General features: G+C 25.1%; 2 protein-coding genes across 9 annotated transcripts in view; both read right to left on the reverse strand.

Annotated features, from left to right (window-relative positions):
• Positions 1 to 208: 208 nt before the first annotated feature.
• On the reverse strand, positions 209 to 5184 carry LOC103569604 (glycoprotein-N-acetylgalactosamine 3-beta-galactosyltransferase 1). Of its 5 annotated transcripts, none has more exons than XM_053737656.1 (4): positions 5097 to 5184; positions 4596 to 4683; positions 1304 to 2567; positions 209 to 961 (listed from the first exon to the last, which is right to left on the reverse strand). In XM_053737656.1, exons 3-4 carry the CDS (start codon positions 2492 to 2494, stop codon positions 758 to 760), a joined length of 1395 nt encoding a protein of 464 aa, XP_053593631.1. In that variant the 5' UTR covers positions 2495 to 2567; positions 4596 to 4683; positions 5097 to 5184; the 3' UTR covers positions 209 to 757. The 5 variants fall into 5 exon arrangements, with proteins under 5 accessions (XP_053593631.1, XP_053593630.1, XP_053593632.1 ...); XM_053737655.1 differs by lacking the exon at positions 5097 to 5184 and adding an exon at positions 4756 to 5085; XM_053737657.1 differs by lacking the exon at positions 4596 to 4683 and having other exon boundaries at positions 5097 to 5182.
• Positions 5185 to 9306: 4122 nt separating this feature from the next.
• LOC103569605 (TOX high mobility group box family member 3) overlaps positions 9307 to 26794 on the reverse strand; it is a 385809-nt gene continuing 368321 nt past the window's right edge. For 3 of the 4 annotated variants that reach the window (XM_053737254.1, XM_053737256.1, XM_014440002.2), the window contains 7 exons: positions 23921 to 24314; positions 21492 to 21601; positions 19666 to 19801; positions 13557 to 13955; positions 13352 to 13438; positions 11038 to 11270; positions 9307 to 10879 (listed from right to left, as the gene is read on the reverse strand). In XM_053737254.1, coding sequence (XP_053593229.1) covers positions 10813 to 10879; positions 11038 to 11270; positions 13352 to 13438; positions 13557 to 13955; positions 19666 to 19801; positions 21492 to 21601; positions 23921 to 24314 — 1426 coding nt within the window. In that variant the 3' untranslated portion in view covers positions 9307 to 10812. The remainder of the gene's footprint in view (positions 10880 to 11037; positions 11271 to 13351; positions 13439 to 13556; positions 13956 to 19665; positions 19802 to 21491; positions 21602 to 23920; positions 24315 to 26794) is intronic. The other variant, XM_053737255.1, reaches the window with a different exon arrangement.

The raw sequence follows: 26794 nt of genomic DNA on the forward strand, positions 1-26794 counted from the left end.
TTAAAAAAAAAAATTACTAATTTAAAAAAATAAATAAATAACGTACTCAAAGTTGTACATTTTATCGATATAATTATCAACCAATAAATTGTAAGCTGGATACTTGATACTAATAGACGACGTCACAGCCATAAAAAAATTAAATTTGAACCAAATCACTTTGCACTTTAAAAAAAAAAAAAAATAATAATAATAATAATAATAATAATAATAATAATAATAAATGCACGACTTTGACGCTTAGTTATCATGACAATTTTAAAAACTATAGTCTATTATTTACATGACATCTTATCATAAAAACATTGTAATTGCTTGTACATAGACTGTATTATAAATAAAAATTGCATTATCACATGCCACTATTATTCAAGGACAAGCAGCGACATTCCTTATCACAGATTAAAGTTTGAAAACACTGCGTTTAAATTTTTTCTATTTGATAAATAAATTTTAGCATCCAAGTTCATATTAAATATAATAAATTTTTATCATTTTATTAACAATGTAGATTTGTATAAATAATAGTCTATTTTGATATTGCAACAATCACGTATAAATATATGTATGATAGGACGGATAAATTAATGTACTGTATGTAATTCAAAATTTTCAGATAGTAATAACAAAAAATAACTATCATTAAATCAGTATTATAATCATAGATACTGTACTAATTATACTATTTCTACCATGTCTAATAAAAATAATACTGTCAAATCAAATAATTAAAAGGAGTTAATTAATGATTGTAAATTTAATTATTATTCATCTTATCGGATTCTTGCTTCGACCAAAGCGCTTCAAAAAAATTTGTTATGTTACTATAATCATCATCTTTCAGATTACCTATTTGGGTTGGATCAACATATTTGAATTTCCAAAGCTTGAAGTAGAGATCATTTGTAATATTATCATAATAAGTTATATTGAATTCATCTTTCAACACTAATTTCCATACCTAAATTTAAATAATTAATATTTAATTACATGATTAATTTCATTCCCTGATTGAAACTTGTGATAGACTCTGATTGAAAATCAAATATAATTATTATCTTCAAGAAGATTATAATCTAAGAAGATTTTAATCAGAAAAAAGTCTAAAAAATTAATATTATTTTCTGATTGAAACCGAGTGAATCTTAATCAGAGTTTGCGAGGATACTTCAAGCGCCTTTCGATTAATCGATTGAAATCCGATTTACTTTCAATCGAATTCAATCGGTTTCAATCGTAGATTTCAATCAGAATTTACAATACTATATAAATATAAAAAAATAATTCTATAATAAATATTTACCTCATGTTCAGGAACGGGCGTAGGTGCAGGTTTATTTCCGTATTTACATTCTTCGTTATATACAAATAAATGATAAAGATAATAATGAATAGTATACAATCTATCAACATCAGGGACATTAAATGTTATTGATTTCGGCGAACAACAATCACGTCCAGTAGGATACAATGCACGTGTAAAATAATTTCCTAGTTTATTTAAACCCCATAATAGAGTTTGCAATGAGTATCCATGAAATATATCACGGAATTTATAATCTCTTGTATCAGATGGATGAATATTAAATTTTGATAAATGTTTACCAAGATAGTAATCTTCTTGTTTCCAATACTTACCTCCTGACAAACATTTATTATGAGTATTAAAATGATTGATTATTTTTTTAACAGATCCTCTACTCATTACGTAACCAGCATGTGCTACATTGTAAGCTTGTCCCCATAAAATAACTGGATGTCCCAAATAATAACCATCATTGTAATTTAATGGTGCAACATAATATCTTAAGTTTTCTAATAATACTATTGTATCATCCTTGACAAATATTATCCATTGCAGTGAGTCATTTGTTAAATTCCATACGTATTGCATTGATTCACACAATAATTGCCACGATGATGTAATATTTACAGATAATTTAACAATCGGCAGTTGATTGTCATATAATTTATGTGAAAAAAAATATATTTTGTTACAATTTGTACTCCATGTATTATATATTGCTCGAGCTAATTTTATTTTATCAACAAATACTACACATATTATATTTATTTTTGATTTTAGCCATTCAGACTCCAATAATGAGGATGTATAATTACTTTTTTCAGTCAATGATCCATAGTACTGATGATCCAGATCAATATTTGATAATTTAATATTATTATCCTTCAACCATTTTTCATATTCTAATTTTTGCTCATCTTCAACCAATGATTCTTCTGTGTCTTTAGATAAATTTATATCATCATATGATGATTTAACAGCACGTATTATCAATTTTTCATTTATTAAATTGCCATTATATCGATTTTTATTACTTTCATGAAATCCCACTGATTTATCATAACAATTATTAGTATTGTAGGCACAATAATTGTCAATAATTGAAGCTAAATAAAGTGTAACAAAAAACCCAATAATAAATCCTATAAAAAGTACTAATTTTCCTTTTAACGAACGCAGGTACATCATGCCAGAGTAATTATAGAGTTGTGTTTAATAAACATGTTCTTTAATATTGCACAACTTTCGCAGATTCTATTATCTAAAAAAAAAAAAAAATTTATGTGTTTTTTTAAGTATTTTATCGACCAATTATGAAATTAAGCTGTTATAGTAGGTCCTCGTTATAAAATTATTTACTGTCTTTTTTATAAAGCAGGTATCACGATAGTTTGAGAAAAACTAATAGTCTTATAATGAAGTTCTACGGTATAGTTTTTTGTTATAGTATAACTTTGTTTAAGAAAAATGATTTTAAAAAATTAATTATTTTGAGCGGCCATAAAAAATAACATTTACAATTAATATTACTATCATTATAATAATGAAGAAAAATGTTTTAGAAATTATGATCTCGACATGTGTTTTTTTGTGCATTAGTTATACAGTGTACTGGGTTCCATGCGTTTCGATCCCCGGACAAAATATCCCTGGACAAAATATCTTTGGTCAAAATTTCTCGATGACAAAATATCATCATGCAATAATCAATATTTTTTCAATTCATATTCTGATTAAAAAAAATATTAAATACTTAAATATTCTCAGGTACCCAGAGAGGAAAGCACCACGGGCCCAGGTTGGCCCAGACTTGGCCCAACTTTGTAGAACCTTGGGCCAGGCTTGTAAGCCAGTCTTGGTCCAGTTCTGGTAAAAGTCTGGAATGATAATCTCGGGCCATGCATGGCTACCAGACCTCGTCCATGCTTGGTTGCCAGGCCTGGCCCAAGCTTCGTTGCCAGACCTGGCCAATACATCGAGAAAACGAATAATTTTAATTTAAAAAAAATTTTATTATTATTAACCTCGTAGAGTTCATGATCATTAACGGTTAAACTATCTAAAGAAGGTAAATGATATGAAAAAACCTTGGTGAAAATTCTGCTAGGCTCTTGGCGCGAACTGCCGTCCTTCTGATTTCTGGGTCTGAACGGTAGCTACTGGACAAAGCTACTAATGTTACTAAATCAGCCAGGACTGAGTACCTAATCGTGAGCCAAGCATGGGCACGTTCCCACGTGCTGGGCAAGTAGGGGCCTGTCGTTCAACTCTGGCAGCTCCTGCATGGGTAGCTTACGTAATAAAAATCGAATCAACAACTTATTACAAGTACATAATATCATGATATTTTTATTATATTACGTAATTTCAATATTATAAAAATATTTTTTTATTATTATGGTCATCAACATTTGTACTTTCGAATTTATTCAAAAATAGACCAACACATGCTTGTTGTCGTGATGTGCCCTTATATCATGAATTTTCTCTGATTTTATTCGAAAATAGACCAACACATACGCTTGTTATCGTGTTGTGCCCTTTTTTCATGGATTTTATGTATGTTTATTAGAAAATAAATCCATTCTACACGAATGTATGGAAAATACAGACATATATTTATGAGTTTTTTTAAAAATATCTATGTGCAAATTACTAGCAGCGTAAAAAATTAATTAATGATCAAGAAGATATTTTATCAAAAGTTCACGTTGCCTTGGTAATATTTTGTCTGGAGATATTTTGTCCGGGGATCAAAACGCCTGTTACCAGTGTACTGACACTTAATATATTTTTAAATGCGAGATAATAAATTTTTAACTATCTACAAGGCATTGTCTGAAGATGATGTCTTGATACACTCTTATTAGAGTCAGCAAGGCTTTAAAAATCCTCTGTCGTATAAAAAAAAAAAAAAAAAAAAAAAAAACAATTTAGCTACGATTAAAATTTTTTTTTATTCAAAATTTTTAACTTTTTATGATTGAAAAGTATTTGTGTGACACAAATTGTTAAGCTCGTAGTTCTCAATTAATTCCCATTGAAAAGTTATGATTAAATTTTATATAAATAGCAAAATTCTGATTCATTTTGACAGAAATTCAGTAAAAAACAATGGAAAATTTAGTGTTTTTATAAGATTTAATCGAAGCTTTTAACCATAAGTAGTATTTTTCCATCTGAAGATTTCATAGAATAGAAAATATTCAATTTAAATCTTTTTTAATTATTTTAAATTATATATTTTAATTATAGTTTTTACATCTATCAATTTATAAATTATACTGACCATTGAATTGTTGAGATTCTTTTAGTGCTCTGGTTTCGTGACATTAAGATGAGTATATTAAGATTGCCTAAATTACGTGTTTCAGAAACTATATAATAGAAACAAGAATATAGATAACAGAAATTACAACTATCAATTTTATCCACAAGTAGTTATTTACTCAAGTGTTTGTGATGTATGAATATATGAATCGTTGCTCACTTTCAATAATAACTTTTGAAATATGATGTATTAATTTGCACATTGCAATTGATATTAACATAAATTATAAATTACTTTTTACGCAATGATATATAACAGAGATTAAATGATTTTTAATAGTTCTATTACGTTTTACATTATTCAGAGTGAGAAAGATGTTTAGGTGTAAATATAAATGGTTACACATTGTTATTGTTATTACTATTATTATTATTATTATATTACGAACTATTGATCTTTATCGACTGATATTTTTCGATCGAGATTGAGATAAATATTTTTCAAATGAAAAACACTTACCAGTGATAGAAACTAATATAGAAATTTTGAAATAAGCTCATAGATGTCTCTGCATAAGTCGATAATGTGGACTTATCACTGACTTAATCCACTAGTTAAATAATTACAAGTGAACGAAGGTATGAAAAATATAAACTTTATTTATTAAACAATATTTAAACAAATATATTAGCACTTTGGTTTTATCGTGTATATTTTATATGCATTCGTTGCCAAAGCTGTAGCGTAAATCCCCTGGTTTGTTTTTATCCCGTTGGCGCTGGTTTCTTGTTTGCAGAATTTGACTCTAGAGCGGCGTGTCAGTCGCTCTAGTTTTAATTCCGGTCTCAAGAGGCGTGACTGTGCAGCCAAGAGCGCCAAATAAGGCAGCTCCCTTAACTTGGCACCTCAAAATTAATTTTTTAAATTTTGTTATAAACAAATCAATTGTCCGTCCAATGTCCGTCAATGTCCGATATAATTTTTTATTTGTCCGATAATTGTTTATTTTTAAAAAATTAAACAAATTTTTGTTCTAAGTTGGCACCCTTCACAATAATTACTCCGATATTGGAGTACAACCACTGATGAGGTATAAACAAATATGGCGGCTGTCTCAAAGCTGTTTTACTTTTGCGCATGCGCATTGGCAATTACTAATTAAAAAATTAATTTAAAATAGAAAAACGATCGGACAAATAATATTATCAATCGGAAAATCAATAAAAAAAATTAATCTATCAAATTAAAAAAAAAAAACCATTCGATTAGAGAGAGTGAGTGCCAACTTAAGAACAAAAATTTGTTTAATTTTTTAAAAATAAACAATTATCGGACAAATAAAAAATTATATCGGACATTGACGGACATTGGACGGACAATTGATTTGTTTATAACAAAATCTAAAAAATTAATTTTGAGGTGCCAAGTTAAGGGAGCTTATAAATGTATAATTAAGAGTATTAATTTGTAAGTGCTTGGCTGCATTGAAAGTTCCCAAACGCCACCTATGTACTTTATATTTTTCTTTAATAAAAAAAAAAAAATCTGAAAACCGTCTGACCCTGCTGGCTAGCCCTAAAACTTCCCGCTATTTTTGACCTTTTCAACTTGAAATTACTATTGTTAACACATTTTTGAGCTCTTTAAGCTCGGAAATAGTAATGTCCAACTTTCCATTCCGAAAATAAAAGTAATGAACAATAACAAAAACAAATAATGAAGTAAATTGTTGTTCTTTTTACTTTATATTAGCAATATCTTTGGAAATAATTAACCGATTTTGACATTCAAAGTGACATTCGACGCAGTTTTTTAACTACTAACGTTAAAAAAAAATGTCATCAATTAGTTCAACGATCCGAATTTTGATAGAAAAAAACATTTTTTTAGCTGAATAGATTTCGGATCAATTGATTGAGTACATTACAAGTTAGCCGCTTCAAACGTCATCTCAAAAAGCCAAATGGGTTCATCCGTTCAAAAGTTACAGAATATTTACATACATACACTCGGATATCATCTTGAAATTAGTCAGAATAAAATCGGTGATCATGGCCGAGCGGTCTAAGGCGTATTACAAAAGAGTAAAATGGTGTTTTTTTATCATAATTTTTTTTTTTTTCACTATTCAATTGCAAAGTGCAGTTCACACTGAATAAATTTAAAATAAATAATAAGCTCTTACCGACGAATTAATTGCATGCAACAAAAATTAGAGATATTATCGATATAAGCAGCTCCAAGCGCGGAGACCAACATCATTCGAAACGAATGTAATACTAATTATTTTTTTTAAGTTACTTTTGCAGCTTATTACATTACTATTGTATGTCCATATAAAAACATAATGTTACTAAACTTCTTAATAAAAAAAAAAAGAAAAAAAAAACGGTCTAAGGTGTAAGACAAGCCTCTTGAATTTGATCACTGACCAGGCTTGGGTTCGAATCCCAGTGAAACCGAAAGAGTTTTTCACACACAAAGTGCGAGATCTTTCGGTCCTGAGATTCGCTCCGTCGCCGATCTTTTAATTTGATCTGACTTAAAATCGAATTTGATTTGGAATTGAATTTGAATTCGACTCGGCCGGATATGGGATTATCCGAGGTGTAATAATATATATATATATACTTGGAAAAAAAACTATAGAGACTATATATAGCGCCTTCTTAAAAAAAAAAACAATGGACTATTTGAACAGAATCTGGTTCTTTGACTTTATAGAATTTTCAGGCACCTATACGGATAATTTTTTTATTAAATTGTTGTATAATTATAAAACATAAAATTATCTAATTTCTATCTAATTTCAAGTCGATTGATCATTTATAACTTAAGATAATTTTTATTCAAGATTTGGTATTTATAACTCAAGATAATTTCTTTTTAAGATTTTGTATGAATGTAATCATTGATTATTCAATGAAAATATCAGTAAATGCATAAATATTTTTGATGTGCTTAAAAAAAAAGTCAGTAATAAGATATCTAACTAACAAGTCCATAGAGAAAATAAAAGTTCTTACGCCGAGTTAGTAAAAATTAGCAATAATCGACCCGTAAGTCGAAAATCGTTAAAAAACTTTACTATTTTATAGGTAATTATTCTAAAATCAGTTAAACGTTTTGCAAAAAAAACATAAATTTGATAACATAAACTAATGAAAAATAAAAAAAAAACATTACCCAGTAAAAGTTATTATTATTACTGCATTATGCATAATATAAAACGAAGTGAAATTTAATAAATTATTCGTAGTCTTGTTCATTATTCGTACTCTATGTATATATGTAGATGGTCGTCGTCTCGAGTTTATATTAAACTTGAGAAGAAAAAATTTAAAAAAATTCCATAAAACTCTTGATTGTTTTCAGAGCTTATATATTATTAACAAACTTTTCTATCTCATAAAATATAAATCGTACGGCATTAAACTAGATGAAATTAACATATAAAAATAACATATAAGCTGTTTAACTACGTTATTATCGTACAATTTATAGCTTTACTAGATTTACGTTTTAAAACTTTTAACATTAGCAAACTTTCAACTTGTTGATATACCATTTTCATTTCCATTATATAACTTTTTTATTTTATTTTAAACTCATAAATAAATTTATTTGAATTAAAAATAAATCCAAAAGTTTTTTCATTTCAATATAAATTAAATTGCTTACATTATCATTATAAGAAAATTTATAAGGAATATAAATATTAAAAAAAAAAAAACATTTGAGATTGAAATCGTTTAATTAAGTTTTTGTTTTTTGTACAGAAAACAATTAATAATAAACATAAATTCATTGCAAATCACTATCATATATTAGCATTTTATGCGTAGTGACTATTTACTACAATAATATGTTTTTAATAACTTCAAGATTTTTTTTTTTACTATGTTTATGTTATTATTATTATTATTATTATTATCATCATAGTTTTTTTATTATTACTTAGTATTGTAAAATTGTATTTATTTTGTCGGGCATTGTACATGAACGAGGAAGGGATTTTATTTAGTATATTCTGTATTGTATGTACGATATTATTTATTTATTTATTTATTAAATAATTAGTATTATTTATTTAAAATAATTAATATGCCTCATTACACATAAATGACAATTAATTCTGGCAATTACTGATAATCATAACTAATATATTTATTTCACTAAATCAATTAATCAATAATAATAATAATGATAATTAATAATTAATAATTATATTTTAAATTTATATCCTATTATATTTATAATATATATTTATCATTTTTCTTGTAATTTATCGTAAATCATTAGTAATATAATACAGAGCTGATTATGTATACAGTATGATCTATGAATCTATCGATTATATTTATGTATTTACATTTAATAATAATATTAACCATTAATAATAATTATAAAACGATATTGATTAAAAAATAAAAAATTTTATCCATGCAAACGCAATTTAAAAAAAAAAACTTTTTTTTTTTAAACTACTTAATCATTTAAACTCACATATTTTTGTTTATTTTCATTGGTTATATTTATTTAAAAAATAAAAAAATTAACTCTAATAAAATAACAGGATTTTATTAAATTATAATAATTATTCTGCACTGCAGTCTCGATCGTTAAATAATTTTCTTACACAATGTGCGTTTATTAATTTAAATTTATAAAAAAATTTTTTATTAATATAATTTAAAGTAATTATTTGCCTTAAATTTTGATTATAAAAAATTAAAAAACAATCCTGCAGTCGTTTCACGTTACTCATAAATTAAAAATTAAAAATACCAAGTTATAGTATTAATAATAATAAATGTGTACTGTAGGTACATCGCGCATTAATCGCTGGCTTTAAATAATACCAAATTAATATTAATACATAATAATATCAACTAATAATAATAAAAATAATATGAAAATTCCTGATGCTGGCAAAAAATGGTAAATTTATAAATCATTTTAATAAAAAATCGTGCAAGCAACGTGACTGTTCAAGTTTTTTTTATAAATATAATTTTGTTTAAATAAATAAAGTTATTAAAGATCTTAGTAGACAATGCAATCATTTTTTTTTAATAATTTTATTACAGACATTTAAGTATATATACGTATACGTATCCGAAGTTAACTCGATTACTATAAATATAATAATGTTAAAAATAAAATTTATTTAACTGGATTCAAATTATAGCCAGTAATTTGTCTGTGCTTTTACTTCCTTCCTTTCTTCTTTCTTTTTTTTTTTTCAACTTTTATTTCCTGTCATTAATTTTTTAAATCTTGTACTTTTAATTACTATTCAACTGTCAAATATGCAGGTAAATATTATTATTAATACATTTAATTATTACTATATTTTTTTTTTTTAGATATTTTTGTGTACACATTGATATAAATATAGTGAAATAAATAAATCAGGAATGTGACTTTTATTCTAAGTCATTAAAATTGCTGTCTTCGTACAACATTCAGTTCATATGTATATAAATATGTTATTATTTAAGATGAAATTTATTTATTTTAATCATTGAAAGATACATGAAAAATACATTTTATATTTATTATCATTTTTTTCTTTAATTCAAATAATAAAATTAATTAATATTTTTAAAATAGATAAAAAATTTCAATCATCATTAATCTTTATATTTTGAATTAGTGAACATTCAAAATTTAAAATATAATTTAAATTTCATACTAAATAAAAAAAAAATCTTTAAGTGCAACAATTTCAATATTTAATCAGATAAAATTTTACAAAACGTACTGAAAAAAAAAACTGTTTGTTATTAATTATTTAACTTTTGTTAATTGATAAATAACAATTTTTTTTTTGTTAATAATTCACAGTCAAATTGCTCATTAGCCTTCTTGATTGGCTTATAATAAAATTGAAACCTTATTTATCTGAATCGTTGTCAGATCATTAAATGCGTGATTTGTCTCCAGCAAATCTGAATTTTTTTGTTATTTTATTTCAATATTCTTTTTTTTTCTTTTTTCTTTATTTTTTCTTTCATCACTAACTTATGTACATATATTGTGTAAACTTATTTTTAGTTTAACGGGTCAACAGATCCCACGAATAACTTGCGGGTTTCATTATTTTTTATACGATACAAGTAAATTATAAAGTTGTAACTTGTAGTTCCTAGTATAATCAAAAATTTTCCATCTTCATCTTTATTATATTAATAATTTATTATTATAATTATTATTTCTTCTGTTTATTTATTTATTTAACCGTTGAAAAATTCGGTTGAGAATTTTGGTTCGATGCGACCCATCCGGTGAATACGTCTCTGTAAAAATAAATAAAAAATGATAATTAACTTAAATTCAAGTACTCATATATTTACAGAGCAAAAAAAAATAAATAGATGAATATCTATTTATATAGGTACATATAGATTTTTTTAAATAAATTAAGCAATGTAGTAAATAAAAAAATAATGCTCACACAAACCTGCAGTGGCTAGCCACGCATTCATTACTGCAATACTCATCTTCCCACTCGCTATTAACGATCGGCGGATTTGGACATCCATGACGCATGCATACGTTTGAGGGTTGCCTTTGTCCGTGATTTGATTGAGGTCCGGATACTGGTGGTGGACTCGATAAAGAATCAGCACGTGGTGGACTCATATGCATTATTTGTTGCTGTTGAACTTGAACTTGTTGTTGAGGTATCTGTTTACAAACATTTCAATGATTAATGAATAATCGAACTTTTGGTAGATTATATAAATTTTAAATAAATAAAAATAGCTTATAGTATTTTATAATTAAATTTTTTTTTACGCTTATAGCGCATGTGTAGTGAATTTTATTTTTGTTTCATAGTTATTTACTGATACATTTATAAAAATAATTTCGGAGCACTCGGAGAAAAAATTGTAAGAATTGTTTCTGTGTACTAGTGGGAATAGATCCTATATTAGTATATAAATGATTCTTATAGATATATGGGCTTAGATATAAGAATGATACTGATGTGTCTAGGAACTGTTTCTAGAATACTAAGAGAACCATTTTGATACTGTGCGAGAACCTTCTCTACATTTATTGGACAATTACTCATAATTTATAGAAATGGTTCTTATAAGAATGGGAAAGGTTCCTACAAGTTCATGGAACCGTTTTGTTTATTTTTCTTTGAATGAAAACATATTAAGGAGAAATATTACCTACATTTTTTTCTTATACTCAAAGAAATGAATAAATTTTATTTGCTGCACTTGTACAACAGATCAGACTTAAAAACAATTTATTTTTAAAACGAATCAGAATTTTTACAACTAAATTTTTAGTTGTTAAGATTCGAAAAAATTCTTTTAATTCCGGCCGTTATTAATAAATTAAATAAATTTCAGTTTGAAATTCATGAGTGAAATTTAAATTTATTTTAAATTGAAATGTCTGTATGAAGTTTATTTGTAAATAACCCACAAAATACTCAATTATAATACTGAAAATATCAAACGTCTAATAATTTAAATATTAAAAAAAAAAATGATTTGAAAACATATACATAAAAATTTCGAAGTCTTTCGCATGCGTTTTTTCAAATTTTTTTCTGTTACCACTGAATTTATTTTGTTTTTTATTTTTAAATTAAAATTGTCAGTCGTTTGCTATCTCCACAATTTCAGCTAATAAATATTATGCAATTTAAAATAATTATTTAAATTCTTGTTTAATTATAATACATAAATTAATAAAAGATTTATTATTTTACGAGGTTAGCTAATATTTTTGTGTATGTTTACTCTATATTCTCCGCCTCTGTGCAAGCAACGCCATGCGAAAGTAAAAGTAATTAAAATCATTTTTTTTATTGTATAAATTGACAGTCGATAGAACAGACATTCTCATTTAATGCTTTTCAAATTTACCCTCTTCAAAAGTTCTTATAGAAATACCGAATTTTCAATTGACTTTTAATTTGTTATTAGAATAACTAAAACTTTTAAACACCGTAATTACAAATAAAAATTTTTTTAATTTTCTTAACAATTCATTTATTTTAAAAGTTAAATTTCCAAGTAAACATTTGAATAGTAGATCTAAAAATTTTAATAACTTTATTTTCAGCGGTAGAAGAAATAATTATCAAATTAATATTAAAATAAAAAAAATATTGACGACTATAATTTAGACATTTATTTCGCATTAAATATTACTAATCACTATATATATATAAAAAAAAAAAAAACTTGGAATGCTCGTTAAAGTCAATCGATGAATAACCAACATCGGCCGTGACTTTTTGTCCATCTTACCTCTTTATCGACTATAATACATAGTCCCTATCTATCTATATACACATTGTGTATGTATATAAAAATGACTATCACATTATGAAAAGCAGTTACAACACGGAAGATAATCAACGGTAATTTTGACTAATGCACTAAAGTTAAAATTACCGGGTAATTTGACGCAATCTCGCGTTAATAAAACCCGCTGTTTAACGCTCGTTCTCCACAAGCTAAAATCATACTACATAGTATACTACACTACACTATTTATTTCTTTCACCATTATTTACAATACTTATTGCTTATAGGTATATATATAGTCAAATATGAATTACATACAATAAAGTTACGAGGTAAGGGGAGTAAAAACCCGAGTACATTACTGTAGTGAATTTAAACCTGGGATCTGGATATATTTTACTAGTATAGTAGAATATATAGTATAGTGAAAAAGTCTTTGAATATATATATAACATATCAAAGTATTGTATGAAGGGTAAGTTCACTAACCTGCTGCATATATTGCTGCTGAGAAACTTGCTGTTGCATATGCTGTTGCTGCGTCATGTGCGACGCCATTGGATTACCCATTAAACCCTGAAACCATTAGTCATATGTTTAGTAATTATTATCTTATATAAAATAGTTTTTTAAAAAACATAAATAATTATTTATATTTAAAATAAATAATATTAATGATGATGATTAAATTCACCTGCTGCTGTGGCTGTTGTTGCTGCTGATGAGTAGGCTGCATACCAGTAAGATGATGGGGTGATTTTTTAATGGCCATTTGCTGTTGCTGCTGATGCTGCTGGTGCTGTTGCTGTTGCGGCGAGGGTGGCTGGTGAGATTGCGGACTGTAAACTTGATAAGCTACATTTCCTGGTCCTGTATTACCACCGTAACCAGTGTATGCTCCATATTGAACAGCTTGTTGTTGTGGCTGCTGTTGTTGTTGTTGCTGCTGAGGCTGTTGTTGCTGTTGTTGCGGCTGCTGTTGAGGAGGCTGAGGATCATTTTCATTGGCACTCTTACTTACTACTGATGCTCTGTACGCTGCTAATGCTTTCAAGTATTCTTTTTTAGCAGCTTCAGTCTTCTTCTTGTAAACCTATAAACAAATTAAAATAAAAAATTAATTATTTATTGATTTGTTTTTTTTTTTTTTTTTTTTTTTACATTTTGTATCTGTTCATTTATTTATTCTATGTTGTTTTAATAAAATATTGTAAAAATTTTTTAATATAAATAATAGTTACGATGAAAAAAAAGGTGTCATTACACTCGAAATACTTTTAAAAGAATAGGTGTTCGTCTGAACAAGATTTAATCATCCCTTTGACCTGGAATCAAGCGCGCGATAATGGAAAATATATATTTAACGATGCAACAGACGCTGCATTAAATAAATTATAAAGTCAACTATTACATTTATTATTTATCTATTAAATAATTTAATAGATTTTACAATCAACAATAGAGTAAAAAATGTGTAAAATAATTTATTAATGTTACGATAAAAAAAACGATAATAATAATGATAATAATAATCTCAGTACGTAAATCAAATGCACCTGGCTTAGTTAATGTACTTTAGAATAATTACATGGAGCAAGATTACGCTGATACGACAAAACTCTATAATGTACATTATATACTGTCATATATATTAATCAAGTAAGTATTATCGAATATATATGTATATACATATATATACATAAAATATATGTGTTAAAGGTGAAGTAAATGTATAAGAATCGATTTGAAATTGTGGTACCCATTTCAAGCCTGATAATTATTTCTATATCCCTTCGTAAATAAGTAGTTGTGCCGAATTTTTTTTTTATTTTTATTTTTATTTTCTTCACGTTGTTAAATATTTTTAGTATGCTTATTTTCGTATTTACTACCTCGTTATTTATTCCTTCTCCGGGGCAAAAAATTTTTTCGTTGGTCTGTGTTGAGACAAAACGGCTATATTGTTAAATGATTAGAGATAAAAAAATAAAATAAAAAATGGTAATAACCATGAAGGGGAATATAACACGTACACCAATAGCTATTTGAAAATATATTATATATGAGTATTGGATAATCAGTATGTAGTGTGATGGCTAGACTTGGAAGAAATTGAAATAAAAAATATTAAGAGTTGAAATAAAAATGAGTTAGTGAAGGTCGAAATGCAGCAAAGAGAGATTGTTGAGACGGAATAATCTAAGTGAAAGTGCATACACTCAGTTCTGTGGCTTAAAAGCTATTTCTTTTATTTGTACTATGCATAACAATGATGAATATTATAGATAGATAGTCATCGTACTTTAAAGCAATTAAGTGCTCTTGTTCAATAATGAATTGTTAATTTTTTAATACTGCAAACTAACTTCTCTTTTACGTTAATTCTTTTAATAATAATGTTTTTTTCTTTTTTTATACTATTACTTAAATACAAGATTTTCATTTTAAGATACATGTAGATTACTTGTCAAGATTTATCTCGATAGATTAAAAGGATATCAAAGTTTAGCTTCGTAGATTAACGGTATCGTAATGTTACAGTATATATATTTTACAAAAGTTAAGTTTTAAATATTTATCTTTAAAAGATAAGGTTTAAAATTATTTGAATGGATATTCTATATCATATTTATTTATAGCTATTAGTTTGATAAAAATTTTAAAGTCGTTGAAGAAAAAAAAATGGCATTTAAGATATTGGAAAGAAAAAAAAATATAAACAAGAAAAGAAAAAGTAATGAAGTTTGTAGTTTTATCGATAAGAAGTTGTAACTAATAAATTTAATATTTATTTTTCTTTTAATAAAACTTTCGAAAGACATGTTTTATTAAGAATTTTGTTACGCTCCGCCCATGAGAAAACTTTCCAACCCTCTCTTACTTGCATCGATTTATTTTATCAAGAAATGAAGTTTAATTTAATTCGCTTTTCTTAAGTGAGTTTCATTTTTTTTTTTTATTTTATTTATTTATTTATTTTTTTTTTTATCAAGGGACTGTTACTTTGCTGAATCACTTCCCTAATGGGGAAATCAATTATTTCTATTACGTTGTCAGACTCACTGGTTTTTTTTTTGTTTTTATTAAAATAACAATAATAATGGTAATAGTAATAATAATAATGATAATAATAGCATAAAATATATGGAAAGGCTTCCTGATTTTAATCAACAAATCATGTAGTATATTTATATATATTAGTATTACTGGGGTTGAATTTAAATTTAATAATACACATTATTTCTCATTTAAGAGATAAGAGTAATAAATTATTCGGGTTCTATTATAAACGGGTTAAAGCGAATTGTCTGAAACTAAGACTAAACTTAACTATTTAAATGTTTTGAGTCGAGAAAGATCGATGTTTAATGCGACAGTAACCTTCCTGATTTAATTATTCATACGATTGAGTTTGCTCAAGAAGTTAAGTATAAAGAAAGACTAAACTTTATACTGGATGGATATGTGTGTGTGAGATACTTTGAGAAAAGAATGACAAAAAAATAAAATAAATTTTTAAAAAGGTGACGGGTGAAAGAAGAGCAAGTGTGAGAAAAAGACAAAGAACGTGATCGCGTTGGTCGTTGCGGTAGTAACGGATGCTTTGAATAAAACATTACGTGTCCTCTCTTGTACACGCAGCCACGTCTTTAAATATATTTAATGGTCACACGATCGTTTATCGACATTACACAATTTTATTTTATATATTGTTTAATAAAAAAAAAAATTACTTTTTTCCATTTATTATTATCAGCTAATTTGAAATATTCTAAAATTTATGGGAAAAATAATGTATCAATAAATGCAATATTGTATTATCAGAATTTATAGACTTAACTAAAATATGATACAAGATTTTCCTCAGGGAATAATCTATTTAATGTTATCAATTTTATCGACATAACCAGTAATAATTGCTGTAATTTGTATCGTTCATTTGTAAGGTTAATAATTATATAACCGTGGGAAAGAAATCGATGTTTTATCGATCTTAAATACTATAAACTATTTTTTAAGTGTCGTTTTGGTTTATTATTATTATTATTATTACTGTGATTATTAACATAAGTATAGAGAGTATAAGTATAAACCACACCTAAATACAAGATTAATGAATAAACAAGAAAACTCAACACGAAACTTTATTATTGTTAATCATCATTCATGAGTTTGTTGTTTTATACTTTAAATAAACTAATACGATAAATCTTGAATAATAATTATTGCATTACAGGACAATGGAAAAGATAAGAAGTAAAAAAATAACAATAAATTAATTAATAATAATAATTATTATTATTATAAAACTTAAATAAATGTTGTTTAACTAGTAATTTAATTGTTGTGAGATTTATTGCTATGTGTAATTTATCTTGAGTTTGGAATCAGTAAATAAATTGTTTTTTGTATTGTTATTAACACGAATGAGAAGAATCGTTGAGCAATCTATGTGATAATCGATATGTGATGAATAGTAAACTCTAATAGGTTATTGAGACGTGCATGCACGTTCATAATTATTTTTATGTTTGTTTTTTAATTATTTAATTTATTTTAATTTTCTATTAAAAAAAAAAAGAACAATATGTTGAAATTGATTTCGTGATATATGGGATTGAATAAAAAGAATTAATCGAATTGAAAAAGAAAATTAATTAAATTTGTGAACGTTTAATTTATTTTTCAACTACTCGCTAAGAAAATCGACGGTTTTTTTTTGTTAGTAAAAAAAAAATCGACATTCAATAAGCTATTTATTATTTCATTTTTAATAAGGTATGCGCTCTTTATATTCATACTCATAAATTTTAGAGTTAGATATGATTAATAAAAATATTTCATAAGATAAAAATAAATAAATGATGTATATATAAACTGAGTACTTGTATTCTCATAGAAATCATAAGAGTAATTCAAAATAAAATTTTATAAAATTTCTTCTGTTCCGTAATTAAAAAAAAAATAGGCGGAAAAAATTATGTAACATAATTTAACATGTATTGTTTTATTTATTGTTTGAGTTTGCACAAGTTCATGGATAATATATTTTACAATAATAATAAAAAGGCGAGTAGTAATTTATTATTTAATAAAAGTCGATTGAGTAGATCCCGAGTTTATTATTTATAATATTGAAAGAAATAAGAAAAATAACTTAAAGACCCTGATAGAAAAGATTAAAAATAAAAGATGAAATGTTTTATTGAATTAGTAAATTATTTATCTTAATAAATCACTATATATATATATTTATATATATATATATAAAACTGAGTATAAATCGTAATCCGAGTTGGCGGTGTTACTCGAGATAAACCTTTAATGGAATTAACGGTACGAGAAGTGGAACTAAAGTATATATATGTACTTAGAGTAAATTAAAAATATACGAGTAAAATAATTTTCTGCAATTATAATTGGAAGTGAAAAAAAAAAAGAAAAAAAAAATTAATTATTATATAAATTAGTATAGAAGGTATGCTAAAATATTCATGTCAAGATACACCTGAGCATCATATATAATTATAAAATTATAATTAAATATTAAATATGAAAAATAAAAAATTTTTTTTGTTTGATGAGTTTTTTAACATTATTAACTTTAAAATGTATATTTTAATATTTTACGTCAATGCAGAAGAAGTATACATAGGAACATGACCCATATTGAATATTCAATAATAAAAAAAGGGATGAAAAAAAAAAAAAAAAAGAAAAAGGAATGTAATTAAAATTCCTTTTAACTTTTCAAGCGTCAATTTTACTGGAATCCAATTAAAATCGAATGCCGAGCAAAATTAATCATTCTATATTATTTTTTATATTGTCTACTTAATTAAAAAAGTATAAAATTGCTTTTACACTCGATAGAATATTACTTATTCATTCATTTCTCTTTAAATATGAACGGGTTTTGTTATTTTTTAATTTAAAATTAATTATTAATAAAGTTGTTATTTATAACAAACAATAAGCTATCATTAAATAATGCTGTATATCAATTATAAATTTTTAATGTAATATTAATATATATTAAAGAGATGAAAGTAATTATTATAAATTATATGGTATACATATATATATATGTATAATGTTAATAATAGTATTGTATGAGGTGATAAATTCGGAATATCTAATTATCGATATCATCCTGCATCATTATTTACACTTTAGTAATAGTATCACGGATCATCCATACGAACTAACGTTTGTTACAGTTTATAACAGTAGTTGTAATGATGATAGTGATACTGGTAGTAAAGTTAACTACAGTTACATTATATTATACAAGTATCATCTACTTTACTACACTGAATTTAATGCAAGTGCTAATATAACTATACTATCATAATCCTAGCAGTGAAGCCACTGTGTTATATATGTTCAATCAGTTTCGCTTGGGTAAATCTCATTCATGACTGTCATTTCCATAATCTTCATCTCTCTTACTTATATATATACTCCATCTATTGGATTGTTAAATTAAATTGTTAATTATTTTATCTTGTTATCTTTAATACCTTCTTGTTAAATTATGATATTAAAATTTGTTTGATATGTTTTGTACGTAAATTAGATTTACATTGAAATTTATATACTAATATACTATGATTACACTGTAAAAAAATAGCAGAGTGAATTCGGATTAAATCCGGAGTAAATGCGAAGTGGATGACAGTTTTTTTATTTAATCCCCTGGGAGTAAAATTCACGGAGTGAATGCGGATTTAAATAAAATCCCGTAATCACTCTGAAATCACTCCAAATTTTTTATTAAGTAAAAAATTAAAAATACTTACACTTTTGTGATCACTATCAAGAGCATCCCACATAGAGGCTACAATTTTAGATACTTCTCCAAAGCTTGCATTTGGATTCTGTCCTTTAATAGCAGCTTGCGTATCACGGAAGAAAAGTGCATACGCGGAAACGGGTCTAGAAAAACATTTAATTAAATATTTATTAATTAACATTTAATCCGTATTTCTAAATCATTATACAGTTATTGTTTACTCAATCAATACAGTAGCAAAAATTATGGTTTCATATAAAATTTAATTTGTAAAAAAAATAAAAAATTTTTTAATTGCACAAATTTTTTTTTAACTCATAAGAAATAGAATGAAAATATTATTCATGATGGCATTTAGTTTTCACTCAATAATTCATCGTATGAAATATTTCAGTTAAACTTTTATTAGCTTGATTGCTTTGATTTTGTTCATTGTCTTAACAAATAAAATATATATCAATAATTTATTAGCACTATTATTTTGTCATTATTAAATTATTCAAGTCTGGGTAATAATAGTTTATATTATTAGCGCCAGTATTACGAAAAAGCATTGTATTGTTCTATTACATATATATGTATATTCAGCCATATTAATATAAGCTGGAATAATTTATATATGAATAGAATAGAAGATTAATCAAGTGTCTTTATAATAATAGAGTATACTATTATTATTACTGAAGGTTTGCATATGCATGATAAATGTACACATCAAATGTTTGATTATCTTGTCAGGTATTGAATAATTTAAATGATTGGATTAATTTGAAGAATAGTGAATTATTATTATTGATAAAATGTTATTTTTTTAATTTAAATTGTTTGATCTGAAATGTAAATTATGGAGATAATTATATTAATTTGTAAATTATATTGTGGAATTTAGTTCAAACTATTACACAATTATTTAATTGTATATAGAAATTCTGTAATAAGAGCAAGAGAAGAGGGTGGAAGGAGGTAAAGAGAGGAAATACAAAGTCTCTGTCTCTCTTGTGGTTCTTGTGTTCAGAATAATATTTCAAAGTAGTGGTAATGCGACCGCTTGTTTCTGCAGCTGGACTCATGTCCTACATTTACGGGGTTGTAATAGTAATGGTAATTGCCAATTCACAGCAGTAATAACTTCAAGTCCCGTCGACTGCGGTAACTCCATTAAAGTGAAACAATCGACTGTACTCACAATTTTAAAAATACTTTTTTTTCCTTTCCTTTCTTTTCGTTTTTAAATTTAATTTAATACTCAAGAGTTTACTCTGTTTATTTCAAAGTAAAGACAATAAGCTCTGATGAAAGTACAAAAAAAAAATGTATATTTAATGATACTGTCGATAAGTATATATTTAAAGTGATATTGAAAACAGTAAATTGCAATTTTATTTTTTATTTTTAAATTAATAACGTTGTGCTACTGCTTGTAAATTAAATTAAATTGAAAATTTAATACAGAAAATAATTATTTGTTAAATTTATTACATAGGCTTTTTTTTGTTGTTAAATAATTTTAATGACCAAGGATTTAAAAAAAAAATGTATAATTAATTTTGATTATTAATTCATAAATTACAGTAATTATTGTTTGCATTAAAATTAGTATGTAAATACAGTAATTATTTATTATAATTTTAATAATTATAATAAAAAAAAAATTTTACGATGAAGATTAATTGTTTATTTTTATAATCAAGATATGAATTACTGAGTTATAAACATTTATTTAATGATTGAGTAATAAATAATCTTTAATGATTTAATTATAAAAATATTTTTATTCCAAAGCAGAAAAATAAGTATTATAAGAGTTAAAAAAAAAAAAAAAATTCTACATACTTTTGTGGTTCATTGGGATCTCTTTTCTTCTTCTTCTTCTGTACTTTTGGTTTTTTCTGTACTTTGACCACATCTGCGGGTTCTGGTGATGGTCGTTTAATACCAGCTACCTATAAACATTAAATATACTATTTTATATTGTATTAATAATAAATTATTATTCTATTTTTAAAAATAAGTAAGCAAACAATGTTGCAATTTTAATAATTATTAAGGAATTTTAATCTATCAACATCACTAGTGTAATTCAAACTTGAAAACTTGTTTACAAATTTTTTCATCCGTAAATAATTTTTTTTTTTTTTTTTTTTAATAATCATTTAGCTTCATTATAAATAAATATATGTAGTATATTATTAGAATATGAATATGGATAAATTGCTAAAAGATTATGACCTTCATTACACTGTAGTCTATAGTTATAAGAATCGCGTGAGTAATTCTTCGCGCGGTAATTGAAATAATTTCAACCAATCAACTGCACTGATTTGTCTAGTTATTTTGTCACATGATTTAATACACTTAAGCTTTCATGGACAAATATAATTGATAATATATTTTTAGAATTAATAATTCTGCTTAAATTAAAATCAATAAAAAATCTATTTACTTAATAAATATTTATATTTATTACGGGTGTAATTTATTTAAAATAATAATAATAATAGTAATAATAAATGAAAAAATAAGTCAAATTAATATTTTTTTTTAAATGCTTCGTTGAGTTTTAAAAAAAATTAAAACTGTATTTCCAATAGAGTTCAGCAAATAAAAGAAAAAAAAGAAAAAAACAAAATCAAGAAGCAAAAATACGTATTTACAGAGCAGAATAATGAGTGCTAGAGAGGAAACGAAAAGAGCATTGTACTATAGAAGTTGTAGGGGCTCTTGTCAGTATTGTCGGGTTTTTTTTACTCTATCCCTCATTGTAGTTTCCTAAGTAATTTTGGTTGAACAAAAAGAAGCTCAATCTAAAGCACAAAAAAGCTACTATACTGTCATAATTTTTACTAGTGATTACTGTTTTCAATTAAATAATTAAAAAATAAATACTCATCATTATTATGTAATATTTTAATTAATTAGTTAATAATTATTTTAATTATTATTTTTAGAACATGGTATAATTATTCGAACTATAAAGATAGAAAATAGGTTGAAGTAGTTATTAATAAATATAACTACAGTAATTTGTAAATGTTTCAAAATTCTTCGTGCAATTTATCACTAAAACCACACATTTAATAATAGGTAACGAAAATTATTGCTTGTTAACATTCTATGTAGATAAATTATTTAAACATATATATACATTTATTTATTGAATGCCACGAGCTTATTACTAAACATAATATTGATCACAATGTTTGTTATTTAAAATATCTAAAATTGCATAACGGTCATAGATAATTATGTTAACTAGCCATGAAATAGCTTTAAACTTTTTTTTTCCAGATAAATATTTATTTATTCTTAAATCTTTTTTTATTAAAACTTATAATGAGATGCAAAAAGATAGAATACTATTCATCAATCAATCTTGTCTAAATTCCTTTTCAATAGCCAATCGATTTTTACGGGTTTCAACTTTCTGATAGATTTTATTCACAGTTAATTTAATGTTAGAACCGTGACTAAACTTTAAAAGTTATTAACAACATTACTTTTAATGAAAAAAAGTTTTATTTTAAATTAAATTTTTAGTCTGGTCAATTGATTGAAAAAGTTTTATATAAAAAAAAAAAAAAAATAAATTAAGTTTTATAATTTGAAACAAAAAAAATGTTTTTTATAATTTCTTCTACTTATCTAGTAATTACTTTTTTTCATTATTTTAATTTAATTTAAATAATTCTATCTAATTTATTATAAATCATCGCTTATTAAATGATGTAACAATTAACTAATAAAACTCTGACAGTGAACTTCCAAAATTGAGATAATTCTGAACTTTGAATTGAACATTTCCGGAACTTTGAAATGATTAGAAGTGTGAAAATTTTCAACTAGTATGAACTTTTTTTACAGATCTTTTTATTTTTAAGCAAAATTGATTTGAATTGAAAGTTTTGTGAGTTAACTATAAGTAAGTTCTAATAATTTATTTTTTAGATTTTTTTTTGAAAAAGCCAAAAAGTAGAAAAACTTACTTTCCCAAAAAGTTCTAATAAAATTCAAAAAATATTCATAAATATTTTCGAATAATTTTGATTTTGTAGCTTCATACCTGAATAATTCTAGTTGGAGTCGTAAATATTCATAATTCCTTTTTCTTTTTCAACACCAGTTGAAAATTGTTCACTTTATAATTTTTTCATAGTTCCAAAAATGTTCAACTTAAAGTTCAAAATTGTCTCAATTTTGGAACTTTACTTTAGATTATAAATATCTTCATAAATTTTAAGAGATTGATAGACAAATAAACTTACAACAGCAGTAGGAGCACTGTCATCACTATCTTCACTGGTAGTAGTATTATTATTTTCAGGAATGGCATTGGGTTGAATGGCTGGTGGACTACCACCCGTTGGACTTCGATATTGAATTTGCTGCTGTTGTTGTTGTTGTTGTTGTTGTTGCTGCTGCTGTTGTTGTTGCTGCTGTTGTTGCTGTTGTTGTTGTTGTTGTTGCTGCTGCTGCATCTGTTGCTGTGAGTGCATGTACTGCATGTGCTGTTGCATCTGTACTTGTTGTTGATGCTGTTGTTGTTGTTGCTGATGTTGATTGTGTTGTTGTTGCAGTAACAACAGCTGCTGATTACCGTGTTGTTGATTAGGAGAACTCATTGATGTATATGAACCTTGGGGACTTGTGTAAGCCGAGCTAAAAATAATAAATTTAATTATAATTTAAAACTGTTAAATATTATTATTTTAATATCGTGTATGAAATTTGAATTTATATAAATCAAGATATATATTATAGCCTTGAAGTTATAAATTAAGTGTACCTAGATCGTGAAAATAAACCAAGTCACTGGGGAATGAAAACATAGAACATGAGAAAATAAATAGCTTGAGAAGTTATGAAAATTTATACATTCATGAATCACAACTGTCAAATAACAAAGTTATAGAGCGTGAAGGAATCTCATCTGAGATAACAATTATTCATGTTAGTTATAATCAGGATAAGATATCATCATCATCAACATCAACATCAACATCGTCTTAGAGTAAAGCAAGCGACTTTAGTCTACTACGTATACATTTTGAGTTTAAACAGTTAGTACTCCAAGTAATAATGTTGAAGTTGGTTGGATTTAAACTTTAATTTAATGTAATGTACGCAAGATGTATGTGTTAGTAAAAAGTAATAAACGAAGAGAAATAATACATATGTATACATAGAGGTATAAATGTATTGCAATGCAATATATAATGTAAGAGAAAGATATAAAGCAAGTTTAGAGTAAGAAAGATGATATTTTGAGCAGTCTACACTTTAGGATAGTATTCAACGGTTGAATGCTACTTTAACACAAATTGGATAACTTTTGAGATATGGCCAGTGCTGCGTCAGCAACTGAAAATTTACAGTCTACTCTACATCACCTATCCTGCCTCCTTTTACCTCTACTCCTTCACCCCCTTAACTTCTATATCAAACTCATACTTTAGTTATCCTAACAACCGGATGACTTATATACTACACACTCTACTCATTCAATAATCCCTATGGAAATTTACTATTCAGCACAATCATCACATATAGTTTAAAAGAAAAGTCTAAAGTTAATTCAGTAATTGATACATTTATTGTTTTTAAACTGTTAAATATAAATATGTTTAAATTATTAGATTCAATGTCTTGATGAACAAGTACGCAGACAGATAATCAATTGATCCTCAATTGCTTGTTATTTACGTCGTTAACAGAGTGTGACGGATAACACGTATAAAAAGATTAAATGAATTTAAAAAAATATTGAGATGTAATGAAAAAAAAATAAAAAATAAAAAAAATTAGATACTGGAATATGTGAACCGGTAAATCGGGTGGTTGCAACGAACCCGAAACGACGTGTGTCTATCTGCTCAAGCGTAAAAAACGAGTCAAGCAACTAAACCTATATACTATTAATACTAATATAAGTTAAGATAAAGGCTAACCACATTTGTTATATACTACTATACTATAACTTGTTGAGTTGTTTGTAATGATACTTATAGTGCTACTTTGATTGCACTTATACGGTTAACAGTTACAATTGTAAAAGAAAAAAGAAAGAAATTCTACTTTTTTAAAATTTAGTTTGTAATTAGTTAATTTATTATAATTCTTTAGTTAATTAACGTTTGCCCGTAGTTGGAGAAATTGATATTGACGTTAATTGGGAATAATTATTTATAATTTGTATCAATTTAATTACTTAAATTTTTTATTATTATTTAATCTACTTTTTATAATTGCGATATAAATTTTATTCAAATAAGTTTTTAATAAAATAAAATACTTACAATTAATTTATTTTAGTTTGACATTAAATTATTTAGTAGAAAATTTTGTGTAAATTAATTTAAGTTTTAGCAAATTTGAAATATTTATTCGTAAAAAGTTTCAATTTATAGATTATATTTATGTTCATGTGCTTAAAACAGTTATGAAACTTTCATAATTGAGTATTTATATTTCTGCTTGGTATAATTTTATAATTTATGGCCAAAGTACTGAAGTTGTACAATAAATTTATGCATATATAGATATATAATAATAATAATAATACTTTATAATTATATAATATATTAACGATACATACATTATAGTTAGTTTGAAGTTTATAAAGTATTAATTTAATCATTAATGTTAGAGTAACTTAATATTCAAATTCAATTTTAAGACTCTACAACTTATATAATTTAATATTTAATAATTATATCAGAGAAAATAAATAGGAAAAGTTTTTAAATATTATTTTAAACTCAGTAATTCAAATATAACTTGAACAATAATTTAAAACTTATTTTTAAAAATTAAAAACGGAGAGAAAATTTATTATACCCCATGTTCTCTTTTACTGTGATATTAAATCATAAATCTCTTTGATATTTATTAAGATAATGATCAAAGCACTTTAATAAAAGTGCTAATTTTTAAAAGAACGAGGCTATTATTTTATTTTATTCTTTATTTATGGTTTTTCTATTTATTTTAATTATTTTTTAATAATTAATGATTGAGATGTTTGTTAATAAAATGTGTTGATGCATATCTTGACAGTAATTAGCCAATTAAAAATGCAACGCTGACGGGTTTATGCAAATATCATGGTTGATGGTTAAGAAAGGTTGTTGAAGTAAAAC

This window comes from Microplitis demolitor, chromosome 3 (genome assembly GCF_026212275.2).
Source record: "Microplitis demolitor isolate Queensland-Clemson2020A chromosome 3, iyMicDemo2.1a, whole genome shotgun sequence".
NCBI classification, from domain to species: Eukaryota; Metazoa; Arthropoda; class Insecta; order Hymenoptera; family Braconidae; genus Microplitis; species Microplitis demolitor.

Excerpts from the sequence above, each read along its gene's own strand:
- LOC103569604 (XM_053737656.1), bottom strand. The coding sequence starts at position 2,494 with ATGATGTACCTGCGTTCGTTAAAAGGAAAATTAGTACTTTTTATAGGA. Across the intron at positions 962-1,303 it reads CGCCCGTTCCTGAACATGAG|GTATGGAAATTAGTGTTGAA; the intron begins GTAAATATTTAT and ends ATTTAAATTTAG.